This window comes from Dromiciops gliroides, chromosome 1 (assembly GCF_019393635.1).
Source record: "Dromiciops gliroides isolate mDroGli1 chromosome 1, mDroGli1.pri, whole genome shotgun sequence".
Lineage (NCBI taxonomy): Eukaryota > Metazoa > Chordata > Mammalia > Microbiotheria > Microbiotheriidae > Dromiciops > Dromiciops gliroides.
Genome location: NC_057861.1, coordinates 631,188,816 through 631,206,309, shown reverse-complemented (window position 1 = coordinate 631,206,309; position 17,494 = coordinate 631,188,816). Strand labels below are relative to the sequence as shown.

The 17,494-nt window shown below is 50.1% G+C and overlaps 2 protein-coding genes across 2 annotated transcripts in view; one reads left to right on the top strand and one right to left on the bottom strand.

The window, feature by feature from the left end:
• The first annotated feature begins 7,001 nt into the window (after positions 1–7,001).
• NME3 (NME/NM23 nucleoside diphosphate kinase 3) lies at positions 7,002–8,878 on the top strand. The gene is made up of 5 exons (XM_043971329.1): positions 7,002–7,146; positions 7,262–7,392; positions 7,524–7,625; positions 7,773–7,885; positions 8,053–8,878. The coding sequence occupies exons 1-5, from the start codon at positions 7,101–7,103 to the stop codon at positions 8,168–8,170; spliced, it is 510 nt and encodes a 169-aa protein (XP_043827264.1). The 5' UTR covers positions 7,002–7,100; the 3' UTR covers positions 8,171–8,878.
• A 124-nt stretch (positions 8,879–9,002) lies between these two features.
• MAPK8IP3 (mitogen-activated protein kinase 8 interacting protein 3) overlaps positions 9,003–17,494 on the bottom strand; it is a 91,163-nt gene continuing 82,671 nt past the window's right edge. Inside the window, 14 exon segments of the mRNA XM_043971314.1 lie at positions 9,003–11,043; positions 11,180–11,323; positions 11,489–11,668; positions 11,865–11,903; positions 12,211–12,324; positions 12,413–12,584; positions 12,893–13,041; positions 13,337–13,404; positions 13,632–13,712; positions 13,846–13,965; positions 14,387–14,576; positions 14,894–15,076; positions 15,626–15,791; positions 16,343–16,501. Of these exon segments, the coding sequence (XP_043827249.1) occupies positions 10,922–11,043; positions 11,180–11,323; positions 11,489–11,668; positions 11,865–11,903; positions 12,211–12,324; positions 12,413–12,584; positions 12,893–13,041; positions 13,337–13,404; positions 13,632–13,712; positions 13,846–13,965; positions 14,387–14,576; positions 14,894–15,076; positions 15,626–15,791; positions 16,343–16,501 (1,887 nt within the window). The 3' untranslated portion in view covers positions 9,003–10,921.

The window sequence follows — 17,494 nt, the reverse complement described above, 5'->3', positions numbered from 1 at the left end:
ATGGAGGGAATTGGATTTAAATGAGGAAAGGCTGTGCAAAGTCAACAGCCTCACTCTCTTCTCCAGAGCCATCCATCTGGGTCTAGTGGCAAGATACAGATCAAGACGACTGGAGATGACCCTGGATGTTTAAGGCAGTTGGGGTTAAGTGACTTGCCCAGGGTCACACAGCCAGTAAGTGGCTGAGGTGAGATTTGAACTCAGGTCCTCCCAACTTCAGGACCAGCGCTCTATCTAGTGTGCCACCTAGCTGCCCCCTAATATTTATTTAAGCACCTACTATGTGCTAGGAAGTAAGCACTAAAGAAACCATTGGTAAAAAGGTCGTCCCTGCCCTGGGCAGTTAGGTGGTACAGCGGATAGAGTCCCAGGACTAGAGTCGGGAAAACCTGAGTTCAAATGCCACCTCAAGACACTAGCTATGTGACCCTAGGCAAGTCATTTAATCCTGTCTGTCTGTTTCTTCACCTATAAAATGAGCTGGAGAAGGAAATGGCAAACATTCTAGTATCTTTGCCAAGAAAAACCCAAATAGGATCAATGAAGAGTCGGGCATGACTGAACAAGAAGAAAGTCCCTGCCTTCAAAGATTTTATAATTGAGAGGGGGAGACAACACAAAAGGAATCAGGATAGGGGAGGAGGAAGGAGGAGAGTATCTGGTAGCTGGTGGGCAGAAGGGGACATCTTGTTCCATGCAGTTGAAACCAGGCAGAGAAGTAGATACAAAGTGGAGTGAGCTGAGAGTCTAGTTTCTGTCCTCCAGGCCTCTAATCAAGGGACAGGAGGCTGAAGAAGCTGGTGATAATCAAGGCTTAAGTTAGCATTCTAGTTCTTTCTGCCCTTGCGGTGGTGGGGAGTGTTTGCTCTGTCTCGGGCAGCTGCTGTTCCAGGTGACACAAGCAACTGTAGACTTCCAGGTGCTGGTGAGTTAATTAAGGAATACCCTAAATTCCTTTTAACTAGCTTAATTGGAAACGGTCTGGGGAATGCATAGGTTAAGTTTAGAGTTAAGAGTATTTCTCTATTTCTATTTTCCTATTTCCTTATCTTTGATTTTTATTAGGTTAACCTTTGTTGTTTAATTAATTCCCAAGTAATAAAATCTGATCCTTTTGTGAACTAAAGCTTAGAGGCTCCTTTCTTATTGGCCTGGGAGAAATATCTAAAAAGGGCAGTTCAGTGGGGAGGGTGAACCTAAAAGGTCCCTCATATTTCTGGGACCTCAATATTAAGTTGAGTCACCCAAATAACACTCCGTATGTCAAATTTTGGCCCTCACACATGGTAGTGAGCTTATCCTAGGAGGGCATCTGTTTCATGAAGTTGAAACCAGACAGATCAGCAGATGATAAGTTAGGCACCTACTATGTACTAGGTACTTAGCTAGACACTGGGGAACAAAGAATGAAACAGACTGTGCTTTCAAAAAGCTTACATTGAGAGGAGACATTGTGAGTATAATGAATATATGGCCACAGATGGCATTTATGTAGCAATTTTGCTTTACATGTTATCTCATTTGATCCCAGTTCGTACATGCTATTATCCTCATTTTACAGATGAACAAACTGAGGCTGAGAGGTTAAATGATTGCCCAGGGTCATGGCTAGTAAGTGTCCGAGGCAGGATTTAACCTCTGGTCTTCCTAATTACAGGTCCAGTGTTCTTATCTACTGTGCCACTTAGCTGCCTACAAAATAAATGCAGCAGCTGGAAGGATCAGAAAAGACTTGAAGGACATGGTTTGCATGAACTGAGTTGGGGAAAAAATGAGGTTCTCAGAAGTGGAGGTGAGGAAGTTAGTGCAAAGACATACAAAGAAACAGCAAGGCCAGTGTGGCTGTACTGCAGGATGTATGGAGAATAGTGTATGTGGCTAGAAAGATTTTGGCATTAGCTTGGAAAGGGCTTTAAAAGTCAAATAGGAATTTACATTTTCTTCTAGAAACAATAGGGAACCCTGGGAGTTTGCTGAGGAAGAGTGACATGGTCAGACCATTTGGAAAATGACTTTGGAAGCTGTGTGGAGGATAGATTGGATAGGGGAGAGGCTGGAGGCAGGGAGACAGGTTGGGAGACTTGCAGTAGTCCCTGTGAAAGGTGGTGACTTGAACTTGACTTCTGTGAAGAAAAAGCCTAGGGATGTTGGACTAGAGCTCAGGAGAAAGACTAGGCTTATCTGGGAGTTACCTGCATAGAGAAAAAAACCTACTGAGGTTGGTGAAGTCACCAAATGAGAAAGTAGAAAGAAGAGGACCAAAGACAGAACCTTGAGGCGCATTTGCAGTTACTGGAGATGGTGTGATTTGGATCTTGACCCAACACAGGAAGAATCAGATAGAAGAATCAAAAGAACAATGACATAAAAACCTGGAGAAGAGAGATTGCCCTGGAAAAGAGTGGTCAACAGTGTCAGATGGAGTCCAGAGGTCAAATAGAATGAACATTGAGGAAGGGCCAGTCAGATTTGGCAACTAAGAGATCACGGGTAAATTTGGAGAGGGCAGTTTTCATTTGACTGACAAAAGTCAGAAGCCAGATTGCAAAGGGCTGAAAAGTGAGTAGATGGAGATAATGAGACAGCTTTTTTTTTTTAAGAAGTTTATGTTGAAAGGGAAGAAAAGAAAAAAAAAGAAAGGGAAGGAAAGGTAGTCTTTAGTTAAGGTATTTTGAAGATGGGAGAGGCATGGGCATGTTTGTAGGAGACAGGAAAGATTGAAGATTAGAAAGAAGCTGGATCAGGAAGGAATGTTAAATGAAGGGGTGGCCTTAGTGTGGAAAAAAGATCATTTTGTTTTCAGAGACTGGAGTAATGTAGGTTAGAATAGTCACATCTATACATAAAGAAGATTACTTTGGCTGAAGAGTGTAGCATGGACTGGAGTCGTGAGAGACTTGAGGCTGGAAGCCAATTAAGAGGTTGTCAACAATAATCTAGGCAAGAGGTGATTCGAGCCTGAACTAAGGTGGTAGATGTGTGAGTGGAGAGAAGGAATTGGATGCAAGAGATGTAATGAAAGTTGAAATGTCAAAATGTGACAACTGATTTGGATATGTGGGGTGAGGGTAAAGAGTCTGAGATAATGCCAAGATTAGGAACCAGGGAGACTGAATGGATGGTGGTGGCTTTGACAGAAATAGGTTAGTTTGGAAGAGGAATTATTGGGAAAAGATAAGGAATCATGCTTTGGCTATGATGATTTAAAGATGCCTGTCTACAGGAAATCTTGTTTGAAATATCCAATGGGGGGGGGGCAGCTAGGTGGCACAGTGGATAGAGCATTTGCCCTGGAGTCAGGAGGACCTGAGTTCAAATCCAGCCTCAGACACTTAACACTTACTAGCTGTGTGACCCTGGGCAAGTCACTTAACCCCCATTGCCTCACCAAAAACAAAAAAAAAAAAAGAAAAGAAAAAAAAAAGAAATATCCAATGGGGAATTAGTGTTGCTTCAGGACTGCTGTTCAGGAGGAGTAACTCAAAATGGAGATATAGAAAGGTAAATATATATATGCATGTATTTATATACACATATTCTCTATTCCTCTTTCTGTCTCAGAACAAAAAAACACATGAGAGCTGATGAGGTTACTGAGAAAGTGTAGATGGAGCCAAAAAAAGAAGATCTTGGATAGAACCTTGGGAAAAATCCACCATTAGGATATATGGTATAATGTGGATGATGAACCACCAAAGGAGATGGCAAAGCAGCCAGCCAAGAACCGGATGAAAATGGTGTCATGAAAATCCAGAGAGGAGCAAATATCTAGGAGGAAACTGTCAAATGCAATTGAGAAGTCAAGAAGGATAAGAACTGGGGGTGGTGAGTGGAAGGGGGGATACCATTAGATTGGACAATTACAAAATCATTTTAGAGGTTAAGAGATCATTTGGAGAGAGAAGTTTCAGTTGAGTGAGATAAGGTCAGAAGCCATAATGTGAAAAGTTGAGGAGTAAGACAGTAAGACAGTGATTGTAGACAGATTTTTCAAGGAATTTGGCTGGGAAAGAGGAAATAAAGGACCATAGCTCGAGAGGATGGTGGGGCATTGTGAAGGTTGGGTTTATGAGGAGAAACTTGAAAGAACTACTTGATAGGGAGAGGCTGAAGATGAGAAAGGATGATTTCAGATGCAGACTTCTAGAGAAGGGAAGAGGAGGGATCAAGTGCAAATGAAGAGGGTCCTTGTAAGGTCCTCAGCTGAGCATGGGGGGTGGGAAGGGAAGATGTGGGAGGCTTAAAATGAGAAAGTTTGGAATAGCTGTTGTGGGATAGAAAATCAATTAGGGGGAACAACAGTATTGCCTTATCATAGTAGAGGCCCAGTTGAGATTAGATAACAAATCTGTCTTGGTTTCAGTTAGCTTCAGTTCTATTCACCAGCATGTAAGAGTGGAAGGGGAAGTTGGTGAGTATTCAGGGTTGGGGGTTGGCAAGGCATGGGACTCAGTAGGACAAGGAGGCAAGGATTTCTGAGTAGAGTTCAGACAGAAAAAGGAGGAAAGTTAAATCAGAGCAGGGGTGATGGCTTAAGAATATACTGAAGGAGGGGGTGGCTAGGTGGTGCAGTGGATAAAGCACCGGCCCTGGATTCAGGAGTACCTGAGTTCAAATCCAGCCTCAGACACTTGACACTTACTAGCTGTGTGACTCTGGGCAAGTCACTTAACCCCCATTGCCCCGCAAAAAAAAAAAAGAATATACTGAAGGAAATAAGGAGCAGATGATAATAATAGCTAACATTTATACAGTGTTTATTATGTACCAGCTGCTTTTAAATTATCTCATTTGCTCCTCATAACCTTGGAAGGTAGTTGCAGTTTTATCCCCATTTTACCCAGGGTTACACAGCCATCAAGGAGCTGAGGCTGGATTTGAATTCAGGTCTTCCTGACTCCAGACCCTGTGCTCTATCTACTCCACCAATTGCTGCCTCAGTATCCTAATGAAAGATCAAGAATAGTTTTAGGGTACTGATTATGAGCAACTGAAAGAATTTCAGAATTTTTGAACATGGAAGTATGTGAATGATGGAGAGATCAATGTGTGTTTTTTCGTGACTGAGGTATTCTGGAGGAATACATCATACATGGCATTTGAGATTAAGGAACTGGGAAGTTAGGGAATTTGAAGGAACACCAGCATGTATTTTGAAGTCCTTTAAAAGTATGAAGGCTGGAGTTGAAGATAGAGAAGAGGAACATAAGCCAGCTTCAGAACTGCTTGGGAAAGGACAGAGAATGACCTAGTGGTTGAGGGGAGTGGTGTATGTAATACCCAAAGGATCTGAATTGAGTGAGAAACGTGGATAGAATGAACCTCAAAGTAAGAGCTTGCTGACTGACGGTGGCAAAGGAAGAGTCTTTAACTGGGGGTGGGGACACCCAAGGAATGTTTTGTGTGTGTTGGGGAGGAACAAAGAAAGTGTAGACAGTTTTGTAGAGGCTATCCAGGGAAGCAATGTCAGCAGAGGGAGGCTAGGTCTTTGACACAGAAGAGATCCAAAATGAAGGGAAGTTTTATGATGATACAATGGTAGTGGTGAAGAGAACTAGAATGAGATGTGGAAGGGGTAGGGCTGAAGAGAATGAGGATGAGACAATGCGATAAAAGAGAACAGGGCCTTGAACAGAGCCTTGGGAAACATCCACATTTAGGGAATGTGGTGTATATGATAAGTTAACAAAGGAAATGGGCAGCCAGGTGGCTAGATGGATAGGGTATAGGGCCTGGAGTCAGATAGACTCTTCTTGAGTTCAAATCTGGCTTCAGACACTTACTGGCTGTGTGACCCTGGGCAATTCACTTAACCGTGCTTGGCTCAGTTTCCTTGTCTGTAAAATTAGCTGGAGAAGGAAATGGCAAACCAGTCTGCTATCTTGGCCAAGAAAACCCCAAATGGGACCACAGAGTCGGACATGACAGAAAACGACTGAACAACAAAAGCAAAGGTGCAGTCATTCAGGTAGGAAAACCAGAAGAAAGTGGTGTTAGGAAAATCCAAAGTGAGAAAGTATTTAGGAGAGAGGAGTGAAGGGTCAAATCCAAGGTGCCTGAGATGCAGTTCCACATGCCTCATCCTCTGGGGCTTGGAGGGTTGCTGGTCATGGATGGGGCCTGGTCTGGGCTCTGCCCTTGTGTTCCTGGTGGCCCGTGGCTCATACAGGTCGGATAGTGGGGAAAGTGTTTTCCCCAAAACAAACTGGTGGGGGGGGGTGTATGACTTCTCAATGGACTTAGGAATTGTAGGAGCCATAGAAGGAATCTTGTTCAAACCCGATAGGTGCCCTGTGAAGCGTGCTTAGCCCAAAATTACGATGTGCTCTAGTAACATGGGCGACATTTGAACCGAGGCCCTTGGGAGAGTCCGGTGCTGACCACTCATTTTTGCTGAGAAAGTGCAAGGGATTCACCCTGTCAGTCAACCAGCGTTTACTAGTTGCCTACTACGTGCCCGGCACTGTGCTGGGGGAGAGGGGCGGGCACAGTCCAGAGGCGGAGACGAGACAAATGTGAACAAAACACGTGCTGAGGGGGTAACGCGTGGGTGACCCCCGAGGGGAAGGCTCCCAGCAGAAGGCGGCATTTTAGCCGGGGGCCAGGGGGAGGCCCGAGAGCGCCCCAGCCCAGTGCCCCGCTCCCACACGGCCGCACCGCGGACCACAGAACCCCGCTTCGTGGGAGTGTTCTCGGATGGGGGGGCCGGGGCAGGAGGCAAGTCAAACGCCCCCAGAAAAAGACAAACGGAGACACCTACGGCTGCGTAACCCCCCCGGCGCCTACGTGGGGGGCGGGGGTCCAAAGGCTTCCTGGAGGGGCGGGGCGGAGGATCGGGTCCCCAGTGAGGTCCCGCGGGCCGGCTCCTTAAGGAGGCCGACAGGAAAGGACTCAGTACGAGAGGCTCCGCAAAGCCGTCCTCGCCAATACCCTTCCAAAGATCGGCCGATCGAAGCCAGCCGGCGCCAGGTGACGAGGGGCGCGGCCTCTTTAAGGCCCTCCCCCTCCTTCTCTGAGCCTCCTCCCCCGAGCGTGCTCGCGCCCGCGCCCGCCGGCTCCCGCCGCTGCCCGCCGCCGCAGCCGCCGCCGCCATCGCCGTCATGATCTGTCTGGTGCTAACCATCTTCGCCAACATCTTCCCCTCAGGCAAGTGGGGGCGGGGCGAAGGGGCCGAGGCCAGGTCGAGGCTGGAGGTGGGGCTGCCCCGGGGGTCGCTGACGCCTCTCCTTCCCGCCCTTCCCCCATCCCTTCCTCTCCGCAGCTTGGACCGGCCTGAATGAGCGGACCTTTCTGGCCATCAAACCCGATGGCTTCCAGCGACGCCTTGTGGGCGAGATCATCCGGCGCTTCGAGAAGAAAGGCTTCAAGCTGGTGGGGCTGAAGCTGGTGCAGGTGAGCCGGGGTGCTCCCGCCGCCCCCCTGCTGCGGCCGCCTCTGCGCCCTCCCCCCGCCCCTCCTTCGCGGCCGGACCTCGGAGGGGCGGGGGGCGCTGCGGGCCGGGGCTGAGCCGCCTGTGTCCGCAGGCCTCCGAGGACCTCCTGAGGGAGCACTACTCCGCGCTGCGGGACAGGCCCTTCTACAGCCGCCTGGTCAAGTACATGAGCTCGGGGCCAGTGGTTGCCATGGTGAGGACTGCCGGGCCGGGCCGGGCGGGGTGGGGGGAGGGGAAGGCGGCTAGCGCGTGGCGGCGGCGGCCGCTGTCCAGTTGGAAGGTTCTGGATGGTCGCCTCCGGGGCCGACCGTAACGCCGGCCCGGCTCTTCTTTCTGGAAGGTGTGGCAGGGGCTGGACGTGGTGCGCTCCTCGCGGGCCCTCATCGGAGCAACCAATCCCGCCGACTCTTCGCCGGGCACCATCCGAGGAGATTTCTGTATCGAAGTTGGCAAGTAAGACAGAGCCCGCGGGGGGCGGCGGCGGCTGCTGCAGGTCCCAGTGCCCCCGCAGTCTCTCCCCCGGCCCCCAAATTGGGGCCGCTGGGCTTGCTTATGCACGGCCTCTCCCCTGTGGCCTCCTTTCTCGGCAGTACTCTCCTCATCCTTTCTTCTCTTGGCAGAAACGTCATTCACGGCAGTGACTCAGTGGAGAGCGCCCGCCGCGAGATCGCCCTCTGGTTCCGTGCAGATGAACTACTCTGTTGGGAAGACAGTGCCGATAGATGGCTGTATGAGTAGCTGGGCCTGCATAGCTTCCTTGGGGTATGACTGCGAAGAAAGCGGCTTTGCTTATGCACCTGAACTTCCCTCCAGCTCCATGATCAAACCCTGAGTAAAATGTTCTATAGCAAAGTTTTCCCCAGGCTGGCCCCGGGTTGCTTTGCCTCTCAAAAGTACCAGTGGGTGAGGTGTGAGGAGAGCTTGGCTTTCTCCTGGCGAAAATAATTCCCCGGGGAGTGGGGAGATACTTATCCGTGAGCTGAACTCAGAAGATTTGGGGTACCGAGGCCAGTGGAGGTGTGGTCGAATTTGACTTCATCTTATGGTCCCTTGGGAGGTGGGGAATAGATGTTTTTGGCAAAAGTGATCATTGGGTAAATACTCTCGTACACCTTGCTCTAGCAGGTCTTTGTTTACAAGTAATGGGTCATTTAGTGGGTGAGTAGGGCTAGAACAGACACAAGTGCATGTGGAGAATAGCACTATTCCCTGTGACAGCCATTCTTAGGGTAGCTGTATGCAAGCTGCAAATCACTGAACTGAACCTGTGAGGCTGCCGCAGCTCAGTGACCATGGCTGTCTGTGGGTGGTTGGGGTGGACCAGATGAACGGAGGGAATCATCTTCCCTTTGAGCTGCTGCCCCTCTTCTCTCTCTTCCCTTGGGCAGGATTTTTACAGCACAAAGGAAAGCAACCGCTTTTTAATAATAAATCTTGTAAACCCTTTTTCTTCTCTCTTATTTTGGGGTCAGGCATTATTGTGGAGATCAGCTAAAATGAAATAACAGGGTGTGAGAGGCTATGTGGAAGTAATCAGTCAGGTAGCCACGGTTAAAGAAGGCTTCAGGGATGATTTAACACGTTTATTACATACAGAACAGGTACATGGTTCAGTTGCAGGGCCAAAGCCTGGGGAGATTATTCCTACTGCCCTCTCTTTACAAGGACACCAGTCTCAGTGCTAACTGTGCAGTGTTCAGGCCTTCAAAGACACTTGGAAATCCTTTTGTAACATATAATGAACTTTACATACATCACAGTGGAAAGATGGCAGGGAGAAGTGGAGAAGCCAGTCAGCTTTCACCTTTCGCCACATGACTGAGGGAGAGGGGATGGGCTCTAGACCTGGGGCTGCCCTTGATAGTGTGCTTCTTTTAGAGGATGGTGGAGCCAGATGGGGGATGCTTAGGCTGCCCTGTACAGCTCTAGGAAGGATGAGATCAGTAGCTGGGAGTCTTGTAAAAACTCAACCCTTTATTCCCAGGGGCCTAAAGAACAACTCTAATCTGGCAGGGAAGACATAGGTAAGGCCTGTACAACTCTGATCATCCCCCAGGGCTGGTGGCCACTGAAGCACAGTCTGTGGAACTACTATTTAATTCGGTGGGCCATAGGGCCATGGGCCAGTGGCACCAATTTCTTTTTGAAAAACCCATTGGGAGCCAAACCTCATCCCAGCTGAGCTGCTTCCTCCTAACCATCTTCTTTCCCTCACCACTCAGGGGCTTGGCCCAAGATGGCTCCTTTTCCTAGTTCCCAGCAGCAGGCATCTGCTCCAGGACAGCAAACCTCCCAGGCCAACCCTAGGCACTTAATAATGTGGCCAGGGAGCTTGGACTCTATAGCCATTCCTGCTCTGGGAGGACATCTTTACACAGCACCTGGGCACACTATGCTTTTATTGCCTTCAGAGATTCAAGGCAAGAGGCTGACCCCTGAGAGAGACAGTACAGGACTGGTGGCTACTTTATACCTTCTGAAACCCCAGGAAGATGGAGGAACCCGAAGGGAGCAAGAGTGGCAGGTCCAGGTCAGGCACTGAGCCTGGGCTAGAGTGCAGTAAAGCTGAAGAATAGCCACTTAGGGCAGGAGGGAGAAGGGGCTTGTACAACTTGTGGCCTCACAATGCAGGTCACCTCATGCTCAGTGGCCTGTGGAAGGGGATAAGAGACCTGGGCTCACTGTTAGGTTTCCAATGGAGCGTGTGTGGTGCTGGCCCAGGTGGGTCTGGCCAAACACTCAAGGCCAGAGCCCAGAGCAGACATCCCCTCTTTATGTGGAGGATGGTCCCAAGCCCCAGGATTAACAGGTCAGTATGACCATCAGTGCCCCTTAAGGCAGTGCTGACCCTCTCCTAGGCTATTTCTCTTGGTAAGGGCCAAAAGCCTAGGCCCCTAACATGCACAGAAATTCTAAATGGAATAGGGGCGGGGCAGGTTTCTCTCCTTTATGACTTGTGGCATTATGGGAACAGACTTCTTGGTAGGAAACAGGAGGAGAGGAAGGCTCAAAGTGGGGGAATTCATTGACATAATGTCCCCCACTGACTACAAGTGTGGCTTGGTGGACAAAAGCCCAGACAAAAATGTGCTCCAGTAAGCCCCCTGGGTCATCTGCTATTCAGCCTAGAACCCTGTACCCCATTCATGCAAGACGGTCTGCCACGGGCTTCCAGCTTCTTCTCTGGCTCACATTGGCCCCCAGGAGCCTACCACCCCCATCCAATTGTCTACACTCCCCCACCTTGCTCAGCATTCTCCATTCCCCCTTTCTTTCTGCCAAGTCTGCCACGTCCTCCCCACCCGCTAGAGAAGCCTCCAGTCCTATGGTGAAAGCTGCAAATTGAGAGGTTAGAAAAAGGGCAGGCAGGTGCTTCGGCTGCCTGGAGGGGCTGGCTGTGTCCCTGGCAGTGGGAGGAGGGCAGGAGTTCTGTATGTACACCTTGGCGTTCAGGCAGGAGGGATGGGGTGGCCGGCAGGCAGCGGGCTCTCACTCGGGAATGTAGGAGACCTGCCACACAATGATGTGGCTCCTCTCAGCCTTGGACAACATAGGTTTCACTTGATTCACATCCCCTGCATTCTCTTCTGATTCATCATCTTCTCCATCACCTGCAGAAAGGGCAGGAAGGCCAATAAAGAGAACCCCTCGGTGCTCCAAAAAGCCCAGTTCTGCCCCTGAGGAAGGGGTCCTAGTTGGGGGCAAACAAAGAAGAGAGCACCCTCTGCAGCAGGACCAGCTACTCACCGATCCGGAAGTCGATGTAGCCTTCACCGCCACTTAACACAAGCACATTCTTCAACTTCTGGCCCTCGGGGTCCGAGGCTGCAGGGCCAGGGTTCTCAGAGGGGCTGTCCAACACACTGCCGTTGAGGGTCGCTAGTACATTCCCTGTGAAAGCAGAGTGGGCTTCTGGGAAACGTTCAGAATTCCCTTCCTAAGTCTGGGTGGCAGATGGAGTCAAGTGATTTTGGTAAGAAGCTTCTTACACTAGGTCAGGGAGAGGAACCTGCATTGGGGATGTGCACCTGTGGGAGAGGCCTGTGCTATAATTACCTGGCACAGAGACAAAGAACTTGACAGCATCCCGGTGGCCATGGAAGCACAGCTGGGCCTGTGCCATGGAACAGTAAGGGATGAAGCTGCTGGCTGACCTGTCACTACTGTCATCTCCATACACATGGATGATGCCACCAGGTCGAGGTCCCTCCCCTGATGTAGGGGATGTCTTGTTGGCTAGAAAAAGAGAGAGAAGATGGACTAAGGCTTCTTCCTCCAAGGACACCAGGCCCAGGGGGTAAGAAAAGGTGACTTGGGCTGGGCAAGGCCATCCCAGGCACATCCATCCCATTCCGTGATGAAAGCTGCTCTTCCCCTTGCTTTCTGAACAGAAGCTTCTGATTATCAGGACCCTCTTAGGGGCTGGACTTACCACGGAGCCCAAGGAGCTGACCACGGTGCAGGACGACCGCTGTATAAAAAGGAGGAGAAAGAGAAGCTGTTATGGGAAGCGAGAAGGATCAAGCCACCCAGGCAGAAACTCTAGGCTGCTGCTCTGCACTGTGAGAAGGTGAGAGCAGGAATGGGGACAGGGTTACTGGGGACCTGGAGACCCATTTCTGCCTTCCCATTAGAGCACCTGAAAGAGACCAGAAAGCAGGGGAGGTCCCAGGGCCCATATGGTAAAGCATCCGAGTATGGAGGTATCAACTCTGTGCAGAGAAAGCTCTGTCCAGCCCTGCCCCCTGGAGTCTGGCCCAGGCCCCGAGACCACTTACTCTCAGTTAGGGGGATGGAGATGACAACACCATTGCCTGTGCCCACCCAGAGACGGTTGCCTGCGATAAGAAGAGCTGTGATGCGCACGAAGGAGAAGCCTAATTTGCCAGTGCCTGAGAGTCAGAGAGAAGGGCCAAATCAGCGAGGTTAGATTTCCTCTGGAAATCACCGCAGTCCCTCAGTCTGGCCCATGCTTCTCACCCAGCATCTTGCTGACATAAGGTTCGATGTCAACGTCCTGCAGGTGTTGATGGGTGTGGGCATGGTAGAGCCGCAATGTTGAATCCAGGCGGATGGACACCCACACACCATCACCGATCCATGCCAGCTGCCGCACCTGACTCTCCCGCCTCGGGTGGGCATCAAACGACTTCTGTAGTGCAAGGAGAGCTCGTGAGCAGGGACCTAGGACTAGGACACAGCGCTGAAGCTTCTCCCACCTTATGGCAGGCTAGGCCACTAGGAAATAAGCATCCCTGACTCCTCCCTCCTCACTCTGCTCTGACTTGCTCAGTAGGTCTGTTGGGGAAGCCACCATCGCTGTGGTCAGACTATTCTTCAGTAGTGTGTGTATCGAGGAAAATAAGGAGTCCTCATGAACTGACTGTTCTGGCTCTCCCTCCAGCTGGGCTTCCTGACAGCCCAGGCCAGTCCCCCCAAGCCCCAGTGCTGGCTGCTCACCTCTATCTGCATGGTTTTTGGCTGGATGACGTGGACTTTGTTCTTATAGCCACACCAGACCCGATCATAAACGACAGCCATGCAGCGGATTGAGTGGTGTGGGTGGCCCAGGTCCATTAGATGGTAGTTGCTGAGGTCCCACTGGCCATCTGGAGAGAAATCCCCAGGGGATCAGCGACTGATAAGGTCAAAAAGCCTAGCAGCTGCTCTCCTATTACATACAGTCTGAGAGGAAGGGCTGGGTTTCCATCAGTATCCAAAGACCACCATACTTATGAGAGGCACTGACTGAAGGTGGAGAAAAAATTCAATTCCATGGGTGCCGTCTTGTGCCTTACCCCAGGCTTGGACTCCTCACCTCCCAGAGAAGCAGGGGGCGAGTCAGAGCACCTTTGTCCCTGTTCAGCCCAGAACCAACAACCCTGTTCCCATCCCTGGCCTCACCTTCCCCACGGTGAAAGATGGCCAGCGTCCCATCTGCTAAGGCTACCAGCACCCGGCCTTTCACGTGCCTGCAAAAGAAATCATGGTTAATGGACAGGCAGGGCCCAGCCAATCTCAGGGATGGTGCTGGCAATTCCGACCTGAGCCAGGCATGTAGAGTGAAGCCCTGTTATTAAGCAGAGCACAGCCTGGCTCAGTTGCAGTGAATGGTGACTGGACACCTGGGCTCAAATGGATGTCCCCTAATATCCCCCCCAGCCAACCTGTTTCCTCTGCTTCCCTGGAATGTACTTACACCAGGCTCAGGACAGAGTCCTTCAGCTTGATGGAATGCAGACACTTCTTCCAGTTGGCCACTGCTGAATGCACATAGAGCCTGGGAGGAGAGTGAAGGACGTCAGGCTCCAAGCTCCTCAAGTCTCCCCAGCTCGAATCTACCTCCATGGCAACTTTTTCTCCAGGCATGTCACTGACTGTGTTCCACCCCATACCCAAGCAACAGGACATACCAACCGTTCTGCGCTCCCAGCCACATGGTGGGAGCGGCACTGGTGCCTGCTCCACTGGGGTCCCCAGCTGCTTCCTGTTCTTGCTGTGTGCTGCCGGGGTCCACCTTCGGCCCATTCTCACTGAAAAGACAATGGAAAGTTGGTACCGTAGACTTGTAGTTTTGAGAAGAACATTTGAGTTCCCCGAGGAAAAGGGTCCAGGCCCTTGGAATCTGAGCTAGGTTAGTATATGAGGTAGAGCTTCATCACAGTATGCTGATTTCCCACTGATGCTGTATCACAGAGCCACCCCTCCCCCTTTGCCTTAAGTTCTTAGTTCCCCTCAGGTGAGTTCCCCCCTCCCTGTTTTCACCCCTATTAAAGGTGCCCCTCTCTAGGAGAGAAGTCTAGTTCCTTAGCTCCTTGCCGCTTTACTAGGGCAGAGCCCACACTCAGCACATCTCCCTAGCCAGGCTCTTTAAGAGACACACAGCTAAACCTTCCAATCTCTCAGCAGAGAAAGGAAGCCAGCTTTCCTTTGGCAGACCTGCAGGATCCCCACCTGCTTGGTTGGCTGCTAACGGTCGGAGCTGGGGCTGGATCAGTGAAGACGTGCTCAGTGAGCGGTCCAGGCCGAACCGAGGCCACCTCAACTTCACTGGGTCCTGGTTCTGGCACCTCGGTGGCTTCTGTTGCTTCCTCTGTGGACTGAGACTGATTGATCTTCCCATTGTTGACAGTGGCTACCTCACCTAAAGAAAACAACCAGAAGTGCTAGTGTCAGGGAAGATGGAGGAACAGTTATTAGAGGTGGGACACTGAGAAACAGGGACAAATAAGGAATGAAGGCCAGGGTGCTTTGGGGAGGAGAGGGAGGAAAGAACTATGACCCAGGCATCATTTGAGTCTGCGAAGCCTGGAAGATTCCAGTTGATCCCCTAGAGCTACAAAGAGAAGCTTAAGAGGAGACTGCTGCTTTGGCTGGCCTCCATACCCAGGGACCCAAAAGCTCAGTAACGAAAAGCCAAGATTTTGAGCATGCACAATAAATCCAGACCCTGTGACTCACCCTGCCCTTTGTCCAGCACAGGGGTATCTCCACGAGAGGAACAGTTGCTTCGTGGCACGTTACATCGGGTGGCACAACCCACCAATGTGATCCCAGCCAGGACCCCATCAGCCCCTGAATCCTCGGGGTTCACATCACCCTCCAGGAAGATCTCACCAGGGGGATAGTCAGTGTCACTGGCCGCTGAAGGGGGAGATTGCCAATAGCCACTTAGCCACTTGTCAGATTCTGTGGGCAAATCTCATGTCCCATCACATAAGGTCTAAATTTATGTCCCCCTCCCCACTCCCCAGCCCACTCCTCAACCCCCCTGCCAATCCCTGTTGCCTTCGCCCAGGCAGACCCCCTCTACTAGGAATCCAGCTTCCCTATGGTAATGATCTGACAGATCCTTTGCATCATATTCCCAAGGCCCCAGGCTGAAAGGCATGTGTTTTTTTCCAGAAGATAAGCTGAAGCCTGGCCCCATGCCAACCTGACCTACCTTTCCCCCCAGACACTTAAGGACCACTGAAATTGCTCCCATTCAGCTCCCAAGGAAGTTATGAGAATCAGTTTCTCAACAGGAGGGAGAAGTGATGGGAGGCCTAAGGCCTCGTCTGAGGGAAAGAAGCAAAGGGCTGATTGGCTGAGCCTTGAGTCAGTGGGTGGGAGAAGAGAACCCAACCTGCCATGTGAAACGTGAGGGGCTGCTCCCTGCTGGGCTTTATCCAAGGGCACTTTTGTACCTACCAGGAATGCTGGAGATGCAGAGAACATGGGCATTGCACACAGTAAACTGGTCCACCACTGTGCCGGGCTGGTTGGCATCGATGATCACCACTTTACTTGTGGTCAGGGTACTGGTGAGAATCCAGACTCGACTTGAGGTAGCATCCACCTCATGGAGCTCCTTCCCCTGCAGAGCATGCACAGCAGTTGCTCAGAGCTCCAGATGCCACTCGGAAGCAGCAGCAGCGAGATGGAATGATCAGCAAAAGCCAGACAAGGGTAATCTCAGGAAGACCAGCCAGAGCTCCCTGGGAGCTTCCCTAGAATTCTAATGCCTTTCAAGGAGAAAGGAGCTAAGGTGTCCTTGTTCATCTGGTTGCCTAGGCACAGAAGCAGCCATGGCAGTCTCTGGGAAATGTGTCTGCCATCATGTGAATCATTTGAACCACATACTTGCCCAGGGGGCTTCTGGCTCAGTCCTCCTACTGCCACATATCCCAACCCTTCACACATTTAATTTCCCCTAAAGCAGGATGAAAGAGCCACCTTTGATGGCTGGAAACCTGGAGGTCCCCTACATCAAGAATTAAAAGCCCTCCCAAAGCAGACTCTCTGGCACACATCTAAGAAAGCAGAGGTCAATCAACTGCCTTGCAGGTGGCTAATGAGACATGTACACTAATTCTAGTTCACATATATGTACAGAAGTAGGAAGGAAGCCAATTCTATTGTCCTGACCTTTTTCTTTTCTGGGGACGTGTGGTTACTCTTGTTTTCTCCTTCTACCTCACGGTCACAGGTCAGAGGGTCACGACCCAAAGATGGCTTGGTTCCATTCCCAGAGTCTTCTTCACTTGGCTTCCAACCACTCAAGTTGACCCCAGCTGCACACCACAGCTGGAGGAAAAGTAAATAGAAAAGGTGAAGATGCTAAGGCTTGGCCACTGAAAAAGAAGATAGATCCAACATTGGTGATCCAATCCTTGTTTCAAGACCTCCAGCAGGAGGAGCACATTAGCTCCCAAGGCACTCCACCTGTGGAAGGAGCTCTAGGTATTAGAAAGGTTTTCCTGACATCAAGCCTCAATTTGCCTCTTTGCAACTTAGAAAACTTAATTTGTCCTCTAGGTCTTTGACAACAAAACTAATCCCTCTTCCACATGATAGTCCTTCAGATACTTGAAGAGAGTTATCATGTCCCCAACTTTGAGTCTTCTTTTCTTCAAGCTAACCCCCCTTCTTTTTTTTTTTTTTTTTGCGGGGCAATGGGGGTTAAGTGACTTGCCCAGGGTCACACAGCTAGTAAGTGTCAAAGTGTCTGAGGCTGGATTTGAACTCAGGTACTCTTGAATCCAGGGCCAGTGCTTTATCCACTGCGCCACCTAGCTGCCCCCCTTCTTTTTTTATTTATTGTTTTGAGTTCCAAATTTTATCCCTCTTTCCTTCCCTCCCCTCCTCCTTCCCTGAGGCAGTAAGCAATCGGACAGGGGTCATACATGTGTGATTATGTAAAACATGACCATGTTAGTCATTTTGTATAAATGAACTTGAATAAAAGAAAAAAAATGAAAGACAGTGAAAAATAGCATGCTTCACTTTGTATTCTACATCTGTTCTTTCTTTGGAGGTAGATATTATGTTTCATCAATAGTCCTTTGGGATTGTCTTGAATCATTGTATTGCTAGGAATAGTTAAGTCATTCACAGTGCTTCATCCAACAATATTGCTGTCTCTGTGTACAATGGTCTCTTGGTTCTTCTCACTTCACTAGACATCAGTTCACACAAGTCTTTCCAAGCCTTTCTGAACTCATCCTGTTTGTTATTTCTTATAACAAAATAATATTCCATTACCATCATATACCACAGTTGATAGACATTCCTTTGATT

Coding starts and splice junctions, on each gene's coding strand:
- NME3 (XM_043971329.1), top strand. CDS start 7,101: ATGATCTGTCTGGTGCTAACCATCTTCGCCAACATCTTCCCCTCAG. Junction 7,393..7,523: donor TGGGGCTGAAGCTGGTGCAG/GTGAGCCGGGGT, acceptor CTGTGTCCGCAG/GCCTCCGAGGACCTCCTGAG. Junction 7,886..8,052: donor TTCTGTATCGAAGTTGGCAA/GTAAGACAGAGC, acceptor TTCTCTTGGCAG/AAACGTCATTCACGGCAGTG.